The sequence below is a fragment of the Phyllostomus discolor genome, chromosome 1 (genome assembly GCF_004126475.2).
Source record: "Phyllostomus discolor isolate MPI-MPIP mPhyDis1 chromosome 1, mPhyDis1.pri.v3, whole genome shotgun sequence".
NCBI lineage: Eukaryota > Metazoa > Chordata > Mammalia > Chiroptera > Phyllostomidae > Phyllostomus > Phyllostomus discolor.
The window spans coordinates 160,503,368-160,524,898 of record NC_040903.2 but is presented as its reverse complement, the minus strand read 5'-3'; the positions used below and the strand labels follow the sequence as shown (position 1 = coordinate 160,524,898).

Below are 21,531 nucleotides of genomic sequence, written 5' to 3'. Positions count from 1 at the left end.
AGGTTCTTTGGTGTGAAATTTTACAGCACTTTAAACCACAGTCTGAGAGGGCAGGGATGTCAGCAGCTCCACTGTGAATCTGCATTGACTACACTCAGCAGGTAATTACGGGAGCTACTCATCCTTCTCTTCTGCACCATGGGATGGAAACAAATTGATAGTAAGGAAGTTTCAAATATATACATTTATTCCACTTCTGTGGTCACTTTCACCCTGGAAATAAATAGTGGTGTTTTCTACTGCTGAAATAAATGTGGTTTCTCTTGCAATGAATAATTTATTGCTGTAGGAGAAAATTGACTTTACGGTTGGTCAAAAAGGCCATTGCTCAAATGATTCTTTTTCCATTTCAGAAGTCATCCCCCAACTCACCAAAACAAAGTGGATTACACTGCCCACTAGGATATAAAAAACAGATAAACACAAATGAAGCACTTCCCCTGACTTATTTCATTTTATTGATGCTAACTGTTGGCTTAGGCTTATTTTAGTTTGGAAAAGTCAGCTTACCTGGAGATTTGGCATAAGAAGCATGGAAGCAGGAGAAATTAATAAGCGCGTATGAAGCCAGGAAAAAGTTGGAGATGATGGGAGCGATGGTGTTCAGTTCCGCTGTGAACAAAGCAGAATTGAGCATGTACATATGAGTGATGAGACCAGGGGCTGAAACAGCTGTGGCAGCCTGGAAGCTTGACTTCATTTGGAAATTGAAAACATAGCTAGCATCTGTCAAAATTTACAAAGTTAGTGATTTTTCTTTGGGGCTGCATTCATTTTAAAATCTATTCTTAGACAGAGTTCCTTTTCCATAAAGAACCAGGAAAACCTACCATTCAGGAAATAAGCATAGTGACCTCTACCTGAATAAAAGTTTTTGTGGGAATGGATAGAGGGTTTGAGGAATGGGATGATAAACTCCCCTGTAGGTAATCCAAAGGTACCAAACTCTGTGTTCTTTGTCTGCTATGCATACCTCCGTGGGGTGACAGAGCAGTTGAACACCAGTGCACCAGAAATGCCTACTTGGAAGTTTCTCTGCATATACCCAACTTGCTTTCTCTGACTTTCAGAATTCTTGTTAGTCATTTGTACTTTTCTACCTCTCTAGAGAGTTCTACCTCTCAAGATTTGTCAAAGATCTTTTACTGCAGTAGCTAAGTATCCAGCGTGATTTAATTCCAGCTGAATTGTTTACTCTTCGATAGAGGTAATAATTTAGAGGTAGTTCTGCTTCTCTGAACGTCAGGTGTCTATCAGCCTCAGTGCTGCAAGTGCAGGTGGCAGCTGTGTGTGCTTCTAGCACATGGAGGCCAGCAAGGAAGCAGACAAAACAGGTGCCACAAAGCTGGGGCCGTGAAGCTGCCCTGCATTGTTCTAAAAGAGTGATTTGTATGGATATTATTTGATTTATACCATTTTTAAAGCTTTGTCTATTTGATCACTTAAATGCAGGATATGGCTGTGATTTGAAGTCTTAAAAGTACATAATTGAAACATCTGTACAGAATCACTTTTTTGTATGATTTAAAAAAAACCTAACAAAACTTATTAGCTGTAACAAATACCTTCAACCTTATGGAAATCTTATGAGGATTCACGAATTACAGTCACTTCCTGAGTTTATGTGAAGAGGAGGAGCCCTCGTTGTTTGGTACCTCGGTGCTGAGAAGGCTCTGCCCATCCCTACAGAGTTGCGACCATCCCCACCTCTTGCTCTTTCTCATCTAACATGTCCCCTAGCAAAGCTGATGCCTCGGGGGGCAGTGAGGAATGTGCAGGCTACATTGATGCATGTGCCTTTCCAAGATTAAGTAGTTGTTTCCATATTGTTTAGGGAGAAGGAGAGGAGGTTAAGTTCTAGTAAGAGGTTCTCAAGTTTTAGTGATTTATGAATCTCTTGAGGAACTTGTAAAAATGCAGATTCCTTATCACTGGAGATTCTGATTGTAACTCTTGGGTCGTGCCTAGAAAATCTGCACTCTGAAAAACCCACAGGCGGTTCTGATTCTGACACAGGTGGTCGACAGACCACATTTGGAGAACAGACACTTCAACTCTCCTGTTCCCTGCCAGGCTGGGAGATGTAAAGACCCGTGGCAGCTGGGGGATACTCTGGGATTAGACAAGAATGGGCAGTTTGGGGGATGGACTCAGTTACATTGGGTTGGATGGATTTCCAACTCAAATTCAAAGAGGAGCTTAAAGTCCGAAGTCCACCTCAAGTCTTCAAAGGCCCAGTTGTACAAGGATTTCTCATTTCCTTTTTAGATAGAGTCCAATATTCCCAAATAGAATATTAAGCATAAAACAGGTAACTTCACAAGCTAAAAGGAAAACTTATGAGTATCAGAAGAATTATTTGGCTTTTGATAAGAACAAAAACTCTACGAACCAATAAGAATGAATGCCATGGCAATAACAAAAGTGAGGATGTATCCTCTCAGCGGCTCGTTGTTTTTCCCATATCCTTTTGCAAAGAACTGCAGGGCTTTGTAGATGTTGTCCTTGCACAGAGCCTAATGGGAAAAAAGAGGAGAGCTTCGTCATTTATATCTATGTACGATCCTTTTCCCTGGGTGACTCAAACAAGAAGATACGGCAAAAGATGAAGTGATACACAGTACGAGGCACAAGTTAACACTGCAGTTCATCATTCTTTGTATTATTTGAATCGATCTTGACTATGTGGCAGACATAGCATTTGAGCCAGATGCAAACATTAAACTGTTTCAGAAAATGATGGAAAATGATTGCTGGTGAGAATGAATATTTCAGCTTGATCCGCGTTCAGTGGCAACAGCAGGGGAGAGAAGCACATGCTCTTGTGCCCGGATCACCTGGAACACTTTGGGAGCGCTGACGAGGGAGGCCAGGGCGGAGGACAGCGTTGCAGAAAAGATGCCAGCTGTGATGAGGGGGCCAAACCCTGACACCATGCTCATGACCTTGAGAAGAGAGGTTCACGTAAGGAAACTCATCCAACAAACAGTAAAAACAAACAAACAAATAAAAAGACTCAAGTTTTTATTCAAATGCTTCTCTTGAGCCCTGGCTGGCACAGCTCAGTGGATTGAGTGCGGGCTGTGAATCAGGCATCACAGGCTCGATTCCCAGTCAGGGCACATGCCTAGGTTGCAGGCCATGGCCCCCAGCAACTGCGCAACCGCACATTGATGTTTCTCTCTCTCTCTCTCTCTCCCCCCTCCCTCTCTAAAAATAAATAAATAAAAAAATGCTTCTCTTTCCACTTTTTGTGATTTGGAATCTCCTTTATAAGCTAATTATTTCTAACTAGAATCCCCTCCCCCCTTCCTCCAGCCATTCTCAAGTTCTTAAGAGCTGTTTTTTTTAATGGAAATGGCCTTTTTGTTGATTATGAAAATAATCAATGCTCAATGCAATATATTCAGAAGATACTGGAAAGAATAAAGTGAGAGGTTTCAAGGATTTTGACATGCCCCCCTCATCCTTTGTGAGTATATGTTTCTTTCAGAATGGGAAATTCTATCCTACAGAAAGTGGGATTTTAATAAGGTTTGGGGGAGGACTCAGATGTTTCCCAGTCTTTTTAAAGGCATTGGACTTTCTTGTTCATCTTGCACATAGAGGCTTTTCAAACCTTTGTTTTTCCTGTACTCATTTAACATAATTTCAGATCTGAGACATGATGAGATTCTATCCATTTAAGTCATATTTTGGAATGATGGCTTCAGCTGAGTTAATTTCTCTTTGTTGGTTGTAAAAATCACTAATCACTAATTAGTCCCTTCATTCATCAATGAAGCCTTCACAACAACATTGCCTCTCCCTCTGCTCACCAATAGTTCAAACAAATCAGTTTGTTTCAAATCCTACAGTTTTCCCAACTTCTCTATTCTTTCCCTGTTACTTACCTCCCCCTCTGCTACTCACTTTATCTCTTGGCCTAGAGTTCCAGGCACTTCAGGGCCACTGCTGTTTCTAAGCCAAGGGCCATGCATGAAATGCATTCCAATGCTACCTAAGCTCTAAGTCTCTCCTCCCCTCCATGAAACAGTGCACAACTCCCCCCTTGCACAATGACTGGAAGACACAATGTTGGGTGGTGATCCTTCCCTGGTGGAGCAAGTCATACCAAGTGCCTGTTCTCTCCTCACCACAGTAAATGCAATCACAGAATTTGCTATGACTTAATGTGTGTACGACTCCCTTCCCTCCCATACCATGTGTTCCATGTTGAATTCAAATCAATCAGTAATCTAATTAGTCACAGCATCAGAAGTTTCATTGTACGTGATGGCTAGAAAAATGACAACAATGGCAATAAGCATCATTATAATTACTGCAGTTCAAACCTGGAAATTGTTCATCAGCCCATACTGACATGGCTCGTGTCGACATCTTGAGAAGTCATAGCCCAGCCCACAGGCTGCTGAGCCATTGCAGTTCATCCCAGAAATGATGGTGTCATTCACGTTCCCAGTGGCATCTCGGACGACACAGGCCCCTGGGGAAACAACGGTGGCTTGTCATTTCTTTATATGAGGAGTTCTGTTCCCTGAGGGGTTTCTTCTGAAAACATATTTGGTTTACTTGGAGTCTGAGAAGGTCCCTTGACTCTCCTGTCTTCACTGTCAATGCTTCCTGGGACGAGGTACCTGGAGGCTCCTATCCGCTGAAGCCTGGGAACAGCCCTTTTGTCTAACAGGCTGCCACTGCTACTGTCTTGGGGGAGGGGCTAGTCCTAGCTCTCACTTGCTTCTGCAAGACACTTGGGTATTAGAAATATCTTACTTTCTGATCTCCTAAAATGCACATACAATTCAGATGTCATACCACTCAATTCAAATTTCGGGCTTAGTGCTACCAATTCAGTGTTTTTGCAGTAGGATTTATTGTCTCATCTATGAGAGAACTAAGAGATAGCATTTTTGAATTCAAGTAATGAAGAGGACCAAGCCCCTGCTTTCAACTAGTGATATTCCTTGCATAATTTTTAAGCAGTTGTAATTCTACTTGACACATAATTTTAATAGTTGAAATAATAAATGAAATATTTTGGGATAAAATATTACAATTTATTAAGTGATATTAATGGTCAAATAATATTCTATCAAATATTTGCCTCAGTTTGCTCAATTTTTTCATACATTTAGGTGTTTCTGTTATTTTCTACTATAGATATTCTATGAACATCTTTGTGCATACATTTTTTCCCTGTGTATCAAAGTATTTCTCTAGGATAGATTCCCAGAAATGGAATTATCAACTTTTTTAAAGATCCTTAATATATATTTTAATCACCTACATTCCTTATGAATTTTTCTAACCATAATCTCTGACATTATGCATTTAATAGGATTATTGAAATATATGAACATAAGCATGAAATGTATGTAAACTTTTCTGAACTACCTGAAGATATAAATACTTGACAAATCAATGCCAACCAATAAAACTGCTTATTTTGCTTTCTTCCTGTTTGCTCATAACTATAAGACAGGTTCCAGTGATAGTTAGGTACTAATGAGAATGCTGAATTTTTGCCATGAATTCATATTCTTTAAATCTAGGAAAGACTTAAGAATCATAGAATCTTCAAGTTGAAAGAACCACTTCAGTACAGAAATTTTTTTCCTAAAGCCCTGAGAGATGGCCTGATTACTCTATACCTGAACCAGAGACATGTGTGTTACAGTTTAATTGCATTCAAACCCTAGAGCATCTAAGAACAGAATTAAACTGTTGCCTTTAAAAAATGTTCTGCTTGTGTTCCATTGAAAGTCCATTGGACACAAAACCCCATAAAACCCCTTGTAAATCTGGCATTCCAACACCAGAGACATACTACTTACCTACACAAATAGCAACTCCTATGTAGGCAACAGTGGTGATGAAAATGGCCAGCATGGTTCCTCTGGGGATAGCATCTTGGGGATCCTTTCAAATAGTAACATGGAAGTACAAGGAGACAGGGTGGAATCAGAAACAGAGATCACTAGGAGTTATTTCTCTGTTTGCAAACTTTTAGGCTACTCTTCCTGAGGCAAGTTCTAAAGAAAAGATCAAGCTAATAGCAAAATGGTAAGCTCAAATTCTATGGGGTTAAAGCCAAAGTGTCTAGAGTGAACAAAGAAATCCGTAGAATTTTGCACTGAACAGAAGAGATCTCCAATTGTCCAGGAGGGAGTTTTTATAAAAAAGTATATTAGTTAGTTCACTCCCTAATGCCTCTCTCTCCCCCTTATCTCCTGTGAATTTCATGCTGATTTATTAAACCTTAGATTATTAGGAGAAATGTCCAACCATACTTGGCACATTGATGATATCTGTGTGTGTGTGTGTGTGTGTGTGTGTTTTGTACTAAGCTTAAGCTTGCCTTAAAAAAATAACTTTTGACTGAACAAAAAGGATCATCTTCTAAATTCTCCAATCTCTCAAATTTCCCATTGGAGTCTTATTCAGGAATGACTGCAATGGGGGATATTTAATTTTCATAAGCAGGCATAAAGAAAGAGGCAAATATAAACTTATACCCCAAAATGGGCTATTCTCTTGCTTATAAATATATATAAATTCACTGAGCTGAATCCACATCATACATAATATACCTTCTTATATCCTATTTGAAGGACTAAATCATATCATAATCAATTCCAAGCAGCATAACTTCTAAATAATTGAATTCAACTTAACAGGGATTATTGAATAGATATTTTAATATATTTATTGACTATACAGGACAGTGGCTGGCATGTAGTAGGAGTCAATGAATATTGAATTGAAGGAAGCACAGTTTCAGTAGGCATTAGTCCCTCTACCAGAGGACACAAGACTCATCAATGTGAATAAACAATCAATGCAGTTAAAGCATGAAGTTGTTTTTTGTTTATTTGTTTTTTAGCTTAAGTCTGCTGATCAAACCCATCAGAAAGGTAAACTCGTGGTGAATGTATACTCAACCTGACAGCTGCAGAGTCAAGCAAATCTGTCCCCTCACAGGAGTGACCATCCCTGTGGAGTCACTCTGTGATCATTAATTCTTTCCTACTCATTAGGAATAGCTCCACACATGCCTTGTCTAATACAATGATTTTCAATGTTTTCATCTCATGGCACACATAGACATATTACTAAAATTCTGTGGAACACAAAAAATATGCTTGCCTATCTGACAAAAATAGGTATAATTTTTTGATTTATTTGTACTGGATGGCTGAATCCAGTATGGGATCCAGTATCATTGTATTGGCTGTTGTCATTTTTTAATTTGACAATCTATGGGAAAAGAAGTCAGTGCCTCTGACTAAATAGTTAGGTTTCACATGCTTTAAAAATTCTTGCAGGACACCGGCTGGAAGTCACTGGTCTAACATACATATGCAGCCTCTTCCTCCCAAGCTATTGTTTCCAAAAGTGAATGTGGGAGTGTGTGCAGTTGAGAAGCATGTAGAGAGAAGAAGAAGACGATTGCAGTCAAAATGGGCCCCACTCAATCTTCTAATTCAATTATGTTTTAACATTTATTTTATTGATTAAGGATTTCTTGGGATCTAAGTGAAATGTGAAGACCTGATTTAAGTGGGAAGAAAGGAAATATATGTAAGTATTAAGAGGTATAAATATGGAAAGCAGCCTTGTACCTAAAACACAAAAACTTAGTTTTTGTTTAGAACAACCTGTTATAAGCTCTAAGATTGCTTATTTAGAATTTACATGAGGGTCAAACTTGACCTGAATGCCAATATCTTAATGTGTGATTGTATGTTCACATTGTCTGGTCTGGCTACGTTTCTCCTAGACAGGGCTTAGGACTTTGAAAAGTGCTTAGTTTTCATTCTAAATGTTAGTTTCCATCCCCCTCCCCAAGCAGTAAACCCCGATATCACTTCCCTTCACCTTTTCATTAAACATTATATATATTATATATGTATGTATACAGAACACATTTTATTAGACTGCTGCTTTTGGAGTATGTCAGCCATATCCCAATCTTGCATCTCTCAAACTGCATCCCAACTCTCTTGATTTGACTGCAGTATCTCCCAAATTTTCTCCCAGGCACATATTTACAGGTTCTCAATGAATATGTTAACAAATAGGAGGTTCAGGATGGAACTCTATTTATGCTAACTCTTACTGACTGCCATCTTCAGAAGAATGCTGGGTTGTGAGCAGAGGCAGCATCTTGCATATTCCTACAGTATGTAGAACATGAATGTTTACTAAGTTGAACTGAATTCATTATGTTTTGATTATTTAGTTTCTCTCTCAGAAAGAAATATGTACTGAAGTTTCTCTACTATTTCCCGATACACAGTCACCTCTCAGTCCTTATAATGCTTGATGACTCTGGTTTTTGATCATAAACTATTACTTCTCAAAGTATTCTCCCTTGGCTCACAGGACCCCACTCTGTCTTGGGTTCTCTTATGTCTTAGGCAGCTTTTTCTCTTTCTTCTTCAGGGGCTCCCTTTCCACCATCAGTACTTCCCTTTGCACAGCTCTGGATAAACTCAAGCACACCATGCCTTCCGATCTTGCTCTAGCTCCTTTCCAGAGCTCCAGACTCATAAGTCTAGCTACATGCCTAGACATCTCCACCTTGAGGTCTTTCTGCAAGTTCAACCTCAGGGGCCAAATATGAGCTTATTTTTTCTCACTTATTACACCCTGGAATTAATGCAGTTGGTTGCAACCAGCATGAAATGAATATAATAAAATAGAAATGATATGAAAATAATCAGAAGACATCATTTGTAGTAAAGAACTATTTCGGGAAAATTTTGTATATGTACAGTTGGTTGTAATGTACATGTTTTCTTACTGAAAATCATAGTAAAATAAAATATCCTTTTTATTTCCTGTTCTAACTCTAACAAAAGCTGACCATTTTGACCCATTTCCCCTGCCACAGCCTTAATTCAAGTCCATGTCACCTCTTGACTAGACTTCTGTTATATCCTTTAATTAATCTTTTTGCAGCTCTAGTGTCCCTACCTATCACCCCCCAGCATCCCCACAACAGACAGACAGACACACACACACACACACACACACACACTTCATCCTTCACAGGCAGCTAGCAAGCTCTCTCTAAAACATATATCTTGATCTAAACTCCTTAGTGTCTCCAGCTAGTTTTGGGATAATATTCAAACTCCATTGTCTCCAGTTTAAAGAACCTCTGAGTTTTATTTAATAGTGTAAATGAGGGTATATGCTGAAAGTTAAGCTTAATTGTAAAATAACTGAAACATTTTGAAATGGAAAGGAAAAAAACTTTTTACAACATTGCTACAACCGCTTGTGCCCTGAAAATCACGATGGGATACCCTTTGCATTTTCTTCACATGTAAAATCGAAATAGGAGATTTCTCAGTACAGATTGATAGATAAGTAAACACTTTCACTAATACAGTATCCCTAACTCGAGTTAGCATTTACCTTGGAAGAAAGATATTGTAAGTTTTGCTTTTTTAGATAGTGATATATTTTAGTTCATTGCTTACTCCTAGAGTGCCCAGGACACAGATAAGTTCCTTTATGAATATGTTTATTAATATATAGATGAAAAGATTTTTCTGCCTCATTGTACTCATTACGCATGTAAAATCATTTCCATCAGCAGCATCTATCTCTGTGCCTTCTTACATTCCATTTCTTCTGTTCCAAACATCCCTCTCTTCTTCATTCTATTGATGAATCTGGATGGACTGTCTTTCCTCTGAAAGCCTTCCCTTATTTCTTTAGGGAAAGCAATTACTGTTTCTTCTTTACCCTGCACGTGATCTGTTTTTGCTTCTTATGACTTTATTACAGTAAGTCTGTCTCTCTGCTAGACCCTGAGCACTCAGAGGGAGGGACTGAGTTCTTCTTTGCCTCCCCAGTGGCTGGTGTAAGTGTTGGTTGAGATGAACTGACTAGTAAGCATCTCATACAAAATTGTATTTAAGGAGTCTAAGAAAAGCACAGTATTCTTTAATTCAAATGTGTACTCTGTAGAAACTTAAGTCAGTGACACCTGATACTTTTCTGAATCTGAGAAACTGGAAGCTCAACATCCATAGCTAAATTTCACTAAGCAGTGATATTTACTACTTAAATCATTTTTGAACAAGTTACTTAATTTTTCCAAACCTCAGCCTAATCTTTTCTTGTGCCATATCTCTGCTCAGGAATTTACTGTGGCACTCTGGTTCTTAATGTAACAAATGCAAAAGCCTTTATTCATTCACTCAATAAGTGTTGAAGCTTTGCTAGCTCCGATGATACAGCAATGAACAAAACCAAAGGCAAAGGCTCCACTTTCACAAGTTGAATTCCAGAGCGAGCACCTCTGGCTCAGGTCTCTCCAACACTGACACCTGTTTCTCCTCACCTTATAAGGTTATCCAGCCTCATGAGGGCTTCTCCACGTAAACCATGAGAGATGCTTCCTCTCCCTAGTTTTCCCCATGCCTGACTGTTCCTCGTCTCCTCTGTCTGCAATACCTTCTCTCACCAATAGTCAGTCTTTAGCCTTTGCTTTCAGTTCACACTTGAATGTTTCTGCTAGGAGGATATCATCCTTAACTTAATTGCCCATTAATTTTTATCTCACAATCCATTTGGACAGTGCAAATGGTTTGAATGTATACATATCTCTCTTTTAAAATATATTTTATTGATTATGCTTATTACAGTAGTCCCAACTTTTCCACCTTTGGTAACCTCCACCCAGCACCCCCACTCCCTCTGGCAATCCCTCCTCCCTTAGTTCATGTCCTTGGGTCATGAATATAAGTTCTTTGTATACAAATCTCTTGATGGCTCTTATAAATATTTCTTGTTTTCCAAAGTAATTATAGATTTATTGATGTAAAACTTGTGCCTTCTATGGTGTGCGTGTGTGTGTGTGTGTGTGTGTGTTTTAGATACTGTTTATTGCCTCCTAATATTTTTTCTCACCTTCTTCCTTTTACTATTAGAATACTATAAAATTTTATCTGGACACATGGCAGCTGAGCTAGAGACCACATTTCCCAGCCTTCTTTACAACTATGTAAGGCCTCAGACCAAATTCTGGCCAATGGAATGTCAGCAGAAGTGATACATTGAAGGTCCAGGAATTGCTTGTCCTCTGCTTCCTTATTCCCCTCCCTATGGACTAGAATGTGATCTTGGACATGATCAGTCAACTTTGACCTTGCAGATGAAGGAAATCCCCAAGGGAATGGTAAAACAAGGGAGGTTATCTGGGTCCCTGGGCTACCTTTCGGAGCACATCTTTCTTACTCCACTGGGTGGCTATGAGTGTAAACTTTTATTCACTAGAAAAACTTCTGTCTTGTTTAGGTCAAAATTACTGGTCTCTTATAAAATACTTAAACCAATATCCTAACTAATACAATGCTCCATATAGTACTTAACATAGGATAATATGAATAAGTGTTAAATAAATACCTATTAAATGAGTGAGTGTGTCCCTGAATTTAATATCAGCATCTAGCAATACAGTAATTTATCTTTTTTTTTCTTAAATGTTCCATGTTCTTACACATTATATGTTTAAGAGAGAAATTGGTGGTTCTTCTATTTGTTTCATTGAATAGTATTGATTTTGTTGGAAATGTGACACACTGTCATACTCTTTCCTTCTGATATGACTAAGACTTGTGGAAGAACGATCAGAAATAGGATCGTTTGGCATTAAAATACAATTTTTTAATAATGAGGAAACCTTATGGAAATTTTATGATTTCAAAGCTGTAGAGAAACATGACCACTGTCAATCTCTACAGCTCTTTATGCTGCCCGCCAACTGCACTGCCATCTCCCTGGACTACAAAAGCAGAGAAAACAACATACCTCCAAATCTCCTGAGATATTGGCACCTGCAAGAATCCCAGTAGCTGCTGGGAAAAAAATGGCAAAGACAGAGAAGAAGCCTTCGCCTTTTGTGAAGCTTGGTCCAAAGTTTTCTGCAAATATTGATGCTGCAACACAAATAATGAGAAATTACCATTTAGATGTTCTTCACAGAGTAGGAGATAAAATTACCTTTGGCTTCTATAGCCCTAAATGCAAATGAGTTTCTATAATCTCAATGAAACCCAAAGGTGTTGGTGTACTGATAAACCTCATGTTAATATTTGCCAAAGGTCAACACACATTTCACAAGGCTTTAGATTTCTAGAACAGAGCTCTGAGAAATCATTCAATTTTGTGCCAACAGAGACACCTGAATTCCTTGAATCTAGAAGACTGAAAAACAAAGAAATGGAGAATTCTCTCATGGTGTTACAGGCATACTCAAAAATATACCACACATATACCCTGTTCTGCACATATATAACTATATTTTCACATTCATAAATACCTTAATCAACACATTGCTTTTCCATGTCTCTTTTAAAAAATTGTAGAAACCTGTGAATGAGGCTATCTTACAATTTTTTAAAAACTTTATTTATTTATTTTTAGAAAGAGGGGAAGGGAGGGAGAAAGAAGGAGAGAAACATCAATGTGCAGTTGCCTGTCATGTCCCCCCAACCAGGGTCCAGCAACCCAGGCATGTTCCCTGACTGGGACTCAAACTGGCAACCCCTTGGTTCCCAGGCCAGCACTCAATCCACTGAGCCACACCAGCTGGGGTGCTACCTTACAGTTTTGCTCTTAATATTCTAGCTTACTCACCCCCTGCTGAGATTGAATTTTTAAATTCTTATACCAAATTCTCACATATAGGAGAATAATATTATAATAATATTGTGATAGTATCATAAAATAATACCATCCCATAGGTTGTCACCAAATTACTTAAATGAAAAAAATTATCTAGAAGGAAAAAAACAGAAGGGGAAAGAGAGCAAGAAAAGGAAGATAAATGTGAGCAAAAGAATCTAGAATAATGCAAAAACAAGGAAAGAAGATTTATAGCATCAGAAAAGAAATACAGCAGGAGCTGGAAGGAGAAAAAAGAATTAAAAAGCAAAAGGAAATGAACATGCAAAGCAAACAAGATGATCTTTACAGAGAAAAATAATCAGAAAGAAAGAGATGATGTGACATAAGAAGGAAATGAATACTGACAACCGAGCAAATGAAGGGGAATATTTAAAAAATCTCAGCCGTGGATTCTGGAGTAAGCTGGAGTGGCAAGTTAGGAAAGAGTAGACAGGGGAAGTAGCAGAGGGGAGAGAAGTCAAATTCCATGCTCAGCGAAGGTATCACAGGACGCTGCCCTCAGTACCTCCTACAACCGTTTATGCTTGAAAACCTGACAGTGCTGCTTAACTAGGAAATACTATTAAAGCAAGGTGCAAAAAAGTCTAGCAGAAAAAAACAACTGTCTGGCTTTAGTGCTCTTAGTGGTTGGACAAATGGTCTGAGCTTCCTTCTCTTTCTTTGCATGTGCATTTTTCCCCTACTCTTTTGACAACAATAACAAATTGTCTTGCACTTCAAGGTTTTCAAAAATACTTTTACATCCACTATCTTAGATACTTTTAAAAATCCCCACAGGAAGTTATTATTTTCACTCACACCTGACCAGGAAAATCTGAGACCCAAACAGGTTAGTGAGCCATCTAGCTGGTAAGCAGCAGAGTTGTGACTCACTCTGGCTCCTGAACCCAACATCTGGCTCTTCCTTGGATCACAGGGCTGGAGTGGGGGGTCATAGGGATGGTGATGGAGGGGAGCAATGAAGGACCATTTATCGCAAAGCAACTCATTTATCACATGCACATACCTTGATAATTAAAGAAACCTCTGGACCTCTTCTCGTTGTTGGATGGAATGACAGTTCCAATGAAAAAGTTTGCTATAGCAATAAGAAGAATAACCAGAAGGATCACTTGAGCCTGGAATGGCAAAGTAAAAAAAAGCCAAATTACATTTATTTAACAATTTTTTACATAATCATGAAAGTTATGTGTCCATTGAAGAAAGATTCTATCTGGTTATTCCAGTTAAGACTCTACTACTCTGATTAAATAAGTGGACCCTTACAGAATGGCATCTTAATGAGCCTTATTTGGTCTGACTATAGATGTCACATTTTCAGTGGGAGCATGTGATTGGGCACTTGAAGCTGACATTACAAGAATATTCTAAGTACTGGGCAGGTACCTTACTGCAATATCCTCAGGAATATAAATGGAGCCCAAAGCTTTAACACTGATAGACTTTATTTCTTTTTCAGGCAGAGCACCATGGATTCCTCCCATTCCCAGTGCTAACTGAAGGAGTATGAGAACACAGAATGACTCACAGAGTTCCCCTGACCCTCAGTGCATTTGATGTTGGGCTGCCATTATGTGCCCAGCAGAAGCAGTCTGCAAGGCTGATCAGCCAAATTGCCTTTTTTTTTTTAGTTCCCCATACATTTAGAGGTGTTTATTGGCTTGGCATTTCCATGTGCTGTTCATTCTGCTAAGAAGGCACTTCTACTTTTTACAGAACTGTTTCCTTCTTCTGTTCCTTTCAGTCTTAGTTACCTCCTCAGACAGGCCTTCCTTAGCAGCTAATGTTCACCAAGGGCTTTCAATATAACAGCTGCAGATTTAACTTTATCAGTATGCTTTCAGATATGGATTACCACTAATAACTCTGTGAAGTAGGTAATGTTATCATCATTTGAAGATAAAGAAACTGAGGCACAGATAAGTTAAGCAATTTATTAGAGGTCAAATGGATATAAACTAGATTCAAATCCAGGCATTCTGAGAGCAAAGCTGGGATTCTACCCTCTGCTCCTTGGGACTGCATTGCCTCCCTCAGGGAACAAAGTCATTGAAAGTACATTCCCCATTATTTTCCATCTCAGTGCCCTGTTTATTGCTGTTATAGTACTTTTACAATTTACCGTTTTATATATACTTGTTATCTCTTTGATTATTACTCATATCCTCATAGAGCATGTACTCAGCTAGGGTAGAAATTGTGCCTGTTTCTTTCATAATGGAATAAGTATCCAGTGCCTAGCAGAATCCCCATCACATGTAAGCACTTAATCCATTTTTGTTTAATGTGTGAATGCATAATCCATAGATAAGTGCAGTGCAGGAATGTCTCCTATTGCCTTATGTAGGTGGAAGGCTTAGGCCATCTTTCCATTGCTGGTGCCTTCTCCAGGCATACAGATTCATTTTCAATTGTACCAGTCACTGTACAGAGTTACAAAGCATGCAAAAAGGCATGTTTCCTGTCATTTAGAATTTTACTAATGGTTTTATTACTATTTAAATACAGATATTCACTAGTTCCAAGGCCTGTGTTGTCCTCCAATTTTCTGCTGGAGAACTGGATTTCAGAGAATTATAGTTTCTGCCTCTATTACCTTCTCTCAATGCACTTGCCATTTCTTTTGGTTTTGGCACCAACCCACAACCACCTGAAAGGAGTTAACAAAGGTATGACTGGGAGACATAGGCTTCCAGCATGTGCTGCTGCTATGATCATAACTCGACCTGTGCATGAAGATGGCACCAGCCTTGGTGGCTCTGTAGCTACAATGAGAACAGAGAAGCACAAAGCTCAGGTCTGATCATGTGTGGCACATGCACTGTGAGTCCAGACTGCTTGGACTCATGCTCTGAGGGCTTGGTGTTCCGCCCAGCGCTAATCCACAACTTTTCCATGGCTAGTAATAACAGTACTTCTTTCTACACAGGGGCTCCATCTATCCCTGCAGTTTATCCAGGGCCTGACCAGAAGTCGTTGGAAGCCAGATTTTGAGAAATTTACCTTTGCTTCCCATTCCATTCCAGCCACTGAAATTCCTAAAAGAATCACCACTGTGATTGAGCCTATTATCCGGATGTCATTGGTTGGATCTACCATCATTGAATCACTCTCCTGGGGAAAAATCACAACAATGGTTAGAGTTGGAGCTTTTTCTTTTGCATATTTTATTGTATCATTTAACAGTAAGATGAATACTAATATACTAATATCTGGGGCCATACAGGATAATAGAAAAATGAAGTGCTCATAAACTTGAGAAGATAAAGAACTTAACATTAATTTTTTCCTATGATAATAGGCCTTTGATAGCTAAGGTTAGGAGATGGAAATTTTGGAGATTCATTCTAGTCACAGCTTCAGAAGCTATTATAGCACTAAGTAAAAGTATGTGCACATACACATATCATGTTTTGTTTCAGAATGACTAGTTATTTTTGTGTGTCAGGGATATCCTAGAAGAATAAAAATGAGTAGTTTCCAATGTACATATTGGAAAATAAGTGTTATTCAATTGAAGAACAAACTACACAAAGCAGATAATGTATCTCTTGAAGATAGCATATCTTATGAACTATATACCCCACTCATTCATTCACCTAATTTTTCAATAGAGGTACTGTTAGCAACTAAATTCAGTGAATGCTATCCCTACCACAAAAGAGGACTAGACGTGAGTTCATCTGCCAGCTAATTCAAGTCTCCCATATGCACCACCTACACTAGGAAATGCCTGGTTTTCTTCAGTGAGTTATTCTAATGTTTTAACTTTCTTTCTGTTTGGAAATCTATACTCATAATAGTAATACAGTAGTTTCCCCTTTATTGGTGGTTTCTCTTTCCATGGTTTTAATCACCCATGGTCCAGAAATATTAAATTGAAAATTTTAGAAATAAACAATTTATACATTTTAAATTAACTGCCATTCTGAGTAGCGTGGTGAAATCTTGTGTTGTTCTGCACTGTCCCACCCGGATGTGAATCACCCCTTTGTCCAGGGTGTCCATGCTGTAGATGCTACCCACCGGCCTCTTACTTAGTAGCCATCTGGGTTCTGAGATCAACTATCACAATAACTTGGTGCTTACATTCAAGTAATCTTATTTTAGTACATGATTTCAAAGTGCTAAGGTGGTGTGCTGGCAATTCAGATAGGCCAAAGTTACAGAGTGCTTCATTTAAGTGAAAAAGTGAGTGCAGTACAATAAGGTATTTTGAGAGAGGTCATATTTATGTAACTTTTATTATAGCATATTCCGCTAATTGCTCTATTTTCTTAAGAGTTATTGTCAACATCTTAGTGTGCTTAATTTATAAACTTTATCATAAATATCTATAGGAAAAATATAATATATATAGGCCCAGTAATACCCACAATCTTAGGTATCCACTGGAGGTCTTAGAGCACATCCTTAGTGAATGGAATGGGACTACCATACTGCTGCTGATAGTAACATCCATTATTTATCTGATGGTTTGTATTTTATGCAGTGTTTCATGTACATTACTTCATGATCTGTACCACATTTATGTGAAATGTATAAAGCAATATTAGCCCACATTAACCATTTGGAAAACAAAGTTCAGATGAATAGAGCGACTGGTCCAAAATCTCTCAGCTAGAAAATGTGAGAGCCCGGATTTTAAGCCAGCTCTGATGTAAAACCTAGGGTTCCTTCAACTATATTCAATTTCCATATTCTGCAGAATAAATCTATTTCTTCTCATCATGCCATAATACCATAATATGACCTAGTGCCCTGAAAAGGCATATTGAGCAAAATTATGTTGCTTGGCTAAAGAAAAGCTTTTACTTACCTTAAGAAGGTCTACCACAGTCTCAGCAAATCCCACCACATACATAGCAACAGCCACTGCATTGGCAAAAGCAAAGATCAAGCCTATTGACCCACCGAATTCTGGCCCTAAGCTTCTAGAAATAAGATAGTAGGCTCCGCCTGAAACAAAAAAGAATATGCTTTACTTTGAGAAACTGCTAAGGGACTTAGTTTATATGACAAAGTAACTTTGAAAACTGAGAACATAGGAAATATTAATTATTCTAAGAAAAAGATGATAATTTCCTAATAATTTTGGGAATCTTGTTTTACCTTAATGAATAGCTGAACCCTTCCTTGTACTCTGTACATAACCTACAATAGAACTATCCTGATTTAGTAAAACCCAAGTTATTGAAACCTAATTATACACAAATGTTACAAAAAGAATATAGTAAACTTTACCAATGATGCTTTGTGTTTTACAAAAGTTCATTGGAGAGTTCAGTTACATTATTGAATGTAACTGAGGTAAAATTTTATATCTGAAATTCCCAAGAACAGGCAGGCACAGGCAAACAATGAAGTGGGTGAAATTTATTGTTGTTATTCTAACTTCCTTTCTGTTATAATTTTCTAGTACATATTTGCTGTATAAAAATGGTACCTGTATAGTGCTCTATAATATCCACTCTATAAATCAGACTTTTTAAAAATATTTTTAGCTCAAAAAGGCATGATGTGTATGGAGGTGACAAACGGGAAGAAAGGGAAGGAGAACTTGGAACAATTGCTTCTGCCTCGGACCTTCAAAAGGTAGCCTACATATGGCTGTATTTCTGTGCATGTGAAAGACTGAGCTGGGCTGGTTAGCTGCTTAGGGGGCACTGAGAGTGTGTCAGTGATAGAAAAAGGACCAGACATTGAGAGGCCTGGATAACTAGATGTTCGTGCAGACATAGTAAATTAATAGCTTCCTATACCAAGCTAGTCTTTGAGGTGCACAGAACTGGTAGAGAAATGACATTGAACAAACGTGTCTATAGCTAGTGGTGGAGGGAGGTTGGGGGATGGAGGAATTGGGCAAAAAGGAAAAAGGACTCATGGACATGGATAGCAGTATGGTGACTGCTGGGGACAGGGGAGTCTAAAGGGACTAAATGGTAACAGAAAAATTATAATAAAGATTGAATAAAAAATTAAAAAAACTAAAAAAAAAATCAAACAATCTTTTACTGAAGAGGAATTTCCTCCACTGTAGTGACTCTTATGGGTTAAGGGGTCAAAGCCCTCTCTAGAAATGTAACCTATTATCTAAGTGGGGCAAATCCCCATTATTTCCTTTGTGCAGATTATATTAAATAAATTGGCTAGCCAGTTCCTTAAGCTTGACCAAAACGAGAGCCAGGCAGACATTGTGAGAGGAGGTATGCTGTGGGTAGGATGGTGCTTTGAAGGCCTTGAGTGGGAGACCTGGATAAGACACCCAAGTAGAGACCCTGAAGAACTAAAGCAGAATGGGAAGGGAGAAGAAAAGAATTCAGAACATGGATCAACTTTACCCACTTCATTTTCTGCTTAGGCCTTCTTGTTCCTGGATGATCTGAAAGAAACTTTGTTTTGTTTGCTTTTCTTTTCTTTTCTTTTTAAAGATCTTTCACAGCTATTGGCCACTGGAAGCGGAGTGTTGGGGTGAGCTCCAAGGACTGACTGAGTGGGAAGTATCAGCACTGTTGGCCGGGGCACTGGGGAAGGGCCCCACTGAGGGACCTGGGAGACGGCCTGCAGGGCTCGTCTGAGGCACAAAGGAATGCTTTCTTTCTACACCCCTGGTCACTCTCTACTTTATAAACATGTTTACCCACTGGAAATGGGTTGGAGAAGTCTTTTCTGGAGATCTCTTAATATTAGTTGAGAAGAATTTTGCCTTACTCCTTACATTTTGGGTTCTTTTATTTTAAAGCTTTGGAGACTAATTATCAATACACAAATTTTATTGCCAACATTAAACCAGCTCTAGACATTACCATGTCACCAAAGCTTGCAGTCATAGGTAAATGAATTGGCTTACCTCCTCTTACTACTCCATTTGTGCAAATGGCAGACATAGAAATACCTGTGAGTGTTGTCACTACCACACTCAGGCCAATGATGATGACTCCAAGACCTGCAAAACCCCCAAGAAAACTGTTTGGCTCCAGGACTTCCCGAAGTCCTCAGTACTTCAGGAGGCAGCAGCCTGACTCTTGTCACAGAAGGATCCGTCTCCCCACGAAAAACCTGGAATGTTCTAAAGAGTCCCATTCCACGAAGATCTAGGAAACACCTGAAATGTACTGAACTTTAAAACTGAAACCATGTCCAGGGATCATTTTCCAAGAAACACCAGTTGGAGGAATGCAGACTTGCCTGAAAAAGGAAACATTTACCCAAGGGATGTGAACAGCTGTACACCAGGACCTGCAGCGTGCAAGTTTCGAACAGGACCTCCCGTTCGAAAGGAGGCGGCAGTAGACCGGAGCGAACCGGGACCACACTCACAGTACCTTACGTTTCCTTCGGGCTCCCACTCATCCAAAGGGTTAGCCAGGCTTCAAGGACATTGGGCTATTTTCTCGTTCCCATAAAAAAAATATATATATATATATAAAGTTTTTGCCTACCCGTAACAAGTGATGAGAGCATTAGATATCTTAGAAATTTTACCTCCACGAACAAACCCGTTAGTTGCTATTGCGGAAGTTGACAACCCAGTAATAGAAGTTACCATGGTGGAAAGAAGAATTATGAGAACTCCGAGACCTGTCAGCAATGAAAGATAAAAGATATTATATTTTACTTGTCTTCCGTGGATTCCCTGTTGCCACAACCTACACTGCCTTTAATTTTTTATGTCCAAGCCTTGGGCCCCAATGGAGTTCCTTTGTGCTACAGAGAAACCGGCTTGCCTGGCACACAGATCAAGTCAGAGAGCTGCTCATTAGGATGAAGGATGGTTTCCAGGAGTAAAAGTGTGAGCTGCAGCCCTGGAAAGGAAAAGTTGACTTGTGCTGGTGTCCTGGGAGAGAAACCACCCTGGCTGTGAAAAGAGAAAACATGACATTTGACCTTCTCTCTTGCTTGAAAGGAACCTGAGTGAGAAAGTTGGGGGGTTGACAAAGGTTAAATCCTTCACCATTCTTCTTGCCTCTCTCTTGCCTGAGGGGTGGGGGGAGGAAGGAGCCAACTTGGATTACCTTTAAAAACACTCCAGAAAGTTCACTGGTGAACTATTTGAGCCTGTGTTGCTTTTACCTTACAAATGATCATGCGGGTCACAAGTTTAATTACCTCCTCTGACATATCCATTTGTGGCAATAGCAGAGGTGGATAAACCAGTGATAGCAGTCACTGTCACGGCTAAGCCGATGATAATCACACCAAGACCTCAGTTGAGAGAGGAAAAATAAAGGCAATTAATCGGTGGAACAATCCATTAGATCGTTTACAAAAAAGCCAGCAAGTCTAGGGTCACATTTCACCAAAGGACCACATTTGAGTTAACAAGCTGGCCTAACAGTCACCATGGAGTAAGTGCTCAGCTTTAAACTTTCCTGCTATAGCAGCACAGATCCTAGAAACTCAAGAGCTAAGACAGAGTGTGAACTTGCACACAACTAAGCAGCTATGGCCAGTCAAAGTTTAATGTGAACCCCATGTATCATGACAAAGTTCTAATGACACCTGTAAACATGGTAATTGATCTACACAGTACTACAGAGTTCATGTAACTAAAGAGTGAAAGTTCACCTTTCCAGGTGGCTATCTTTTTATGGACATTTGGTTGTGTAGGAGTGGAGAATTACAGATAATATAGCAGATTGTTCATCTAGCAGGGAAGTAATGTGGAAAGAATCAAATTGAACTACTTTCACTCAGTGGTGATGTGACCTCTAACAAGTTACTTATTTTCTGAGACAAAAGTGGCAATAAAATTAGAAAGGGTGTGTGGGTAAGTGGCTAGCATAGTGTGTGGTATGCAGGTCACAATCAGTGGCACTACTT

The 21,531-nt window shown here is 39.0% G+C and overlaps 1 protein-coding gene across 3 annotated transcripts in view; it reads right to left on the bottom strand.

Moving 5' to 3' along the window:
* The window catches only part of SLC12A1 (solute carrier family 12 member 1), an 81,853-nt gene that overhangs the window by 45,727 nt on the left and 14,595 nt on the right, over nt 1–21,531 (bottom strand). The window contains exons 4-13 of one of the 3 annotated variants that reach the window (XM_036033212.1): nt 20,818–20,913; nt 17,528–17,667; nt 15,712–15,822; nt 13,715–13,826; nt 11,830–11,957; nt 5,835–5,919; nt 4,335–4,486; nt 2,838–2,945; nt 2,393–2,516; nt 511–612 (exon numbers count right to left, since the gene is read on the bottom strand). In XM_036033212.1, coding sequence (XP_035889105.1) covers nt 511–612; nt 2,393–2,516; nt 2,838–2,945; nt 4,335–4,486; nt 5,835–5,919; nt 11,830–11,957; nt 13,715–13,826; nt 15,712–15,822; nt 17,528–17,667; nt 20,818–20,913 — 1,158 coding nt within the window. Of the gene's footprint in view, nt 1–510; nt 613–2,392; nt 2,517–2,837; nt 2,946–4,334; nt 4,487–5,834; nt 5,920–11,829; nt 11,958–13,714; nt 13,827–15,711; nt 15,823–17,527; nt 17,668–19,558; nt 19,655–20,193; nt 20,290–20,817; nt 20,914–21,531 lie in introns of all 3 variants that reach the window. The other 2 variants (XM_028507438.2, XM_028507439.2) reach the window with 2 other exon arrangements.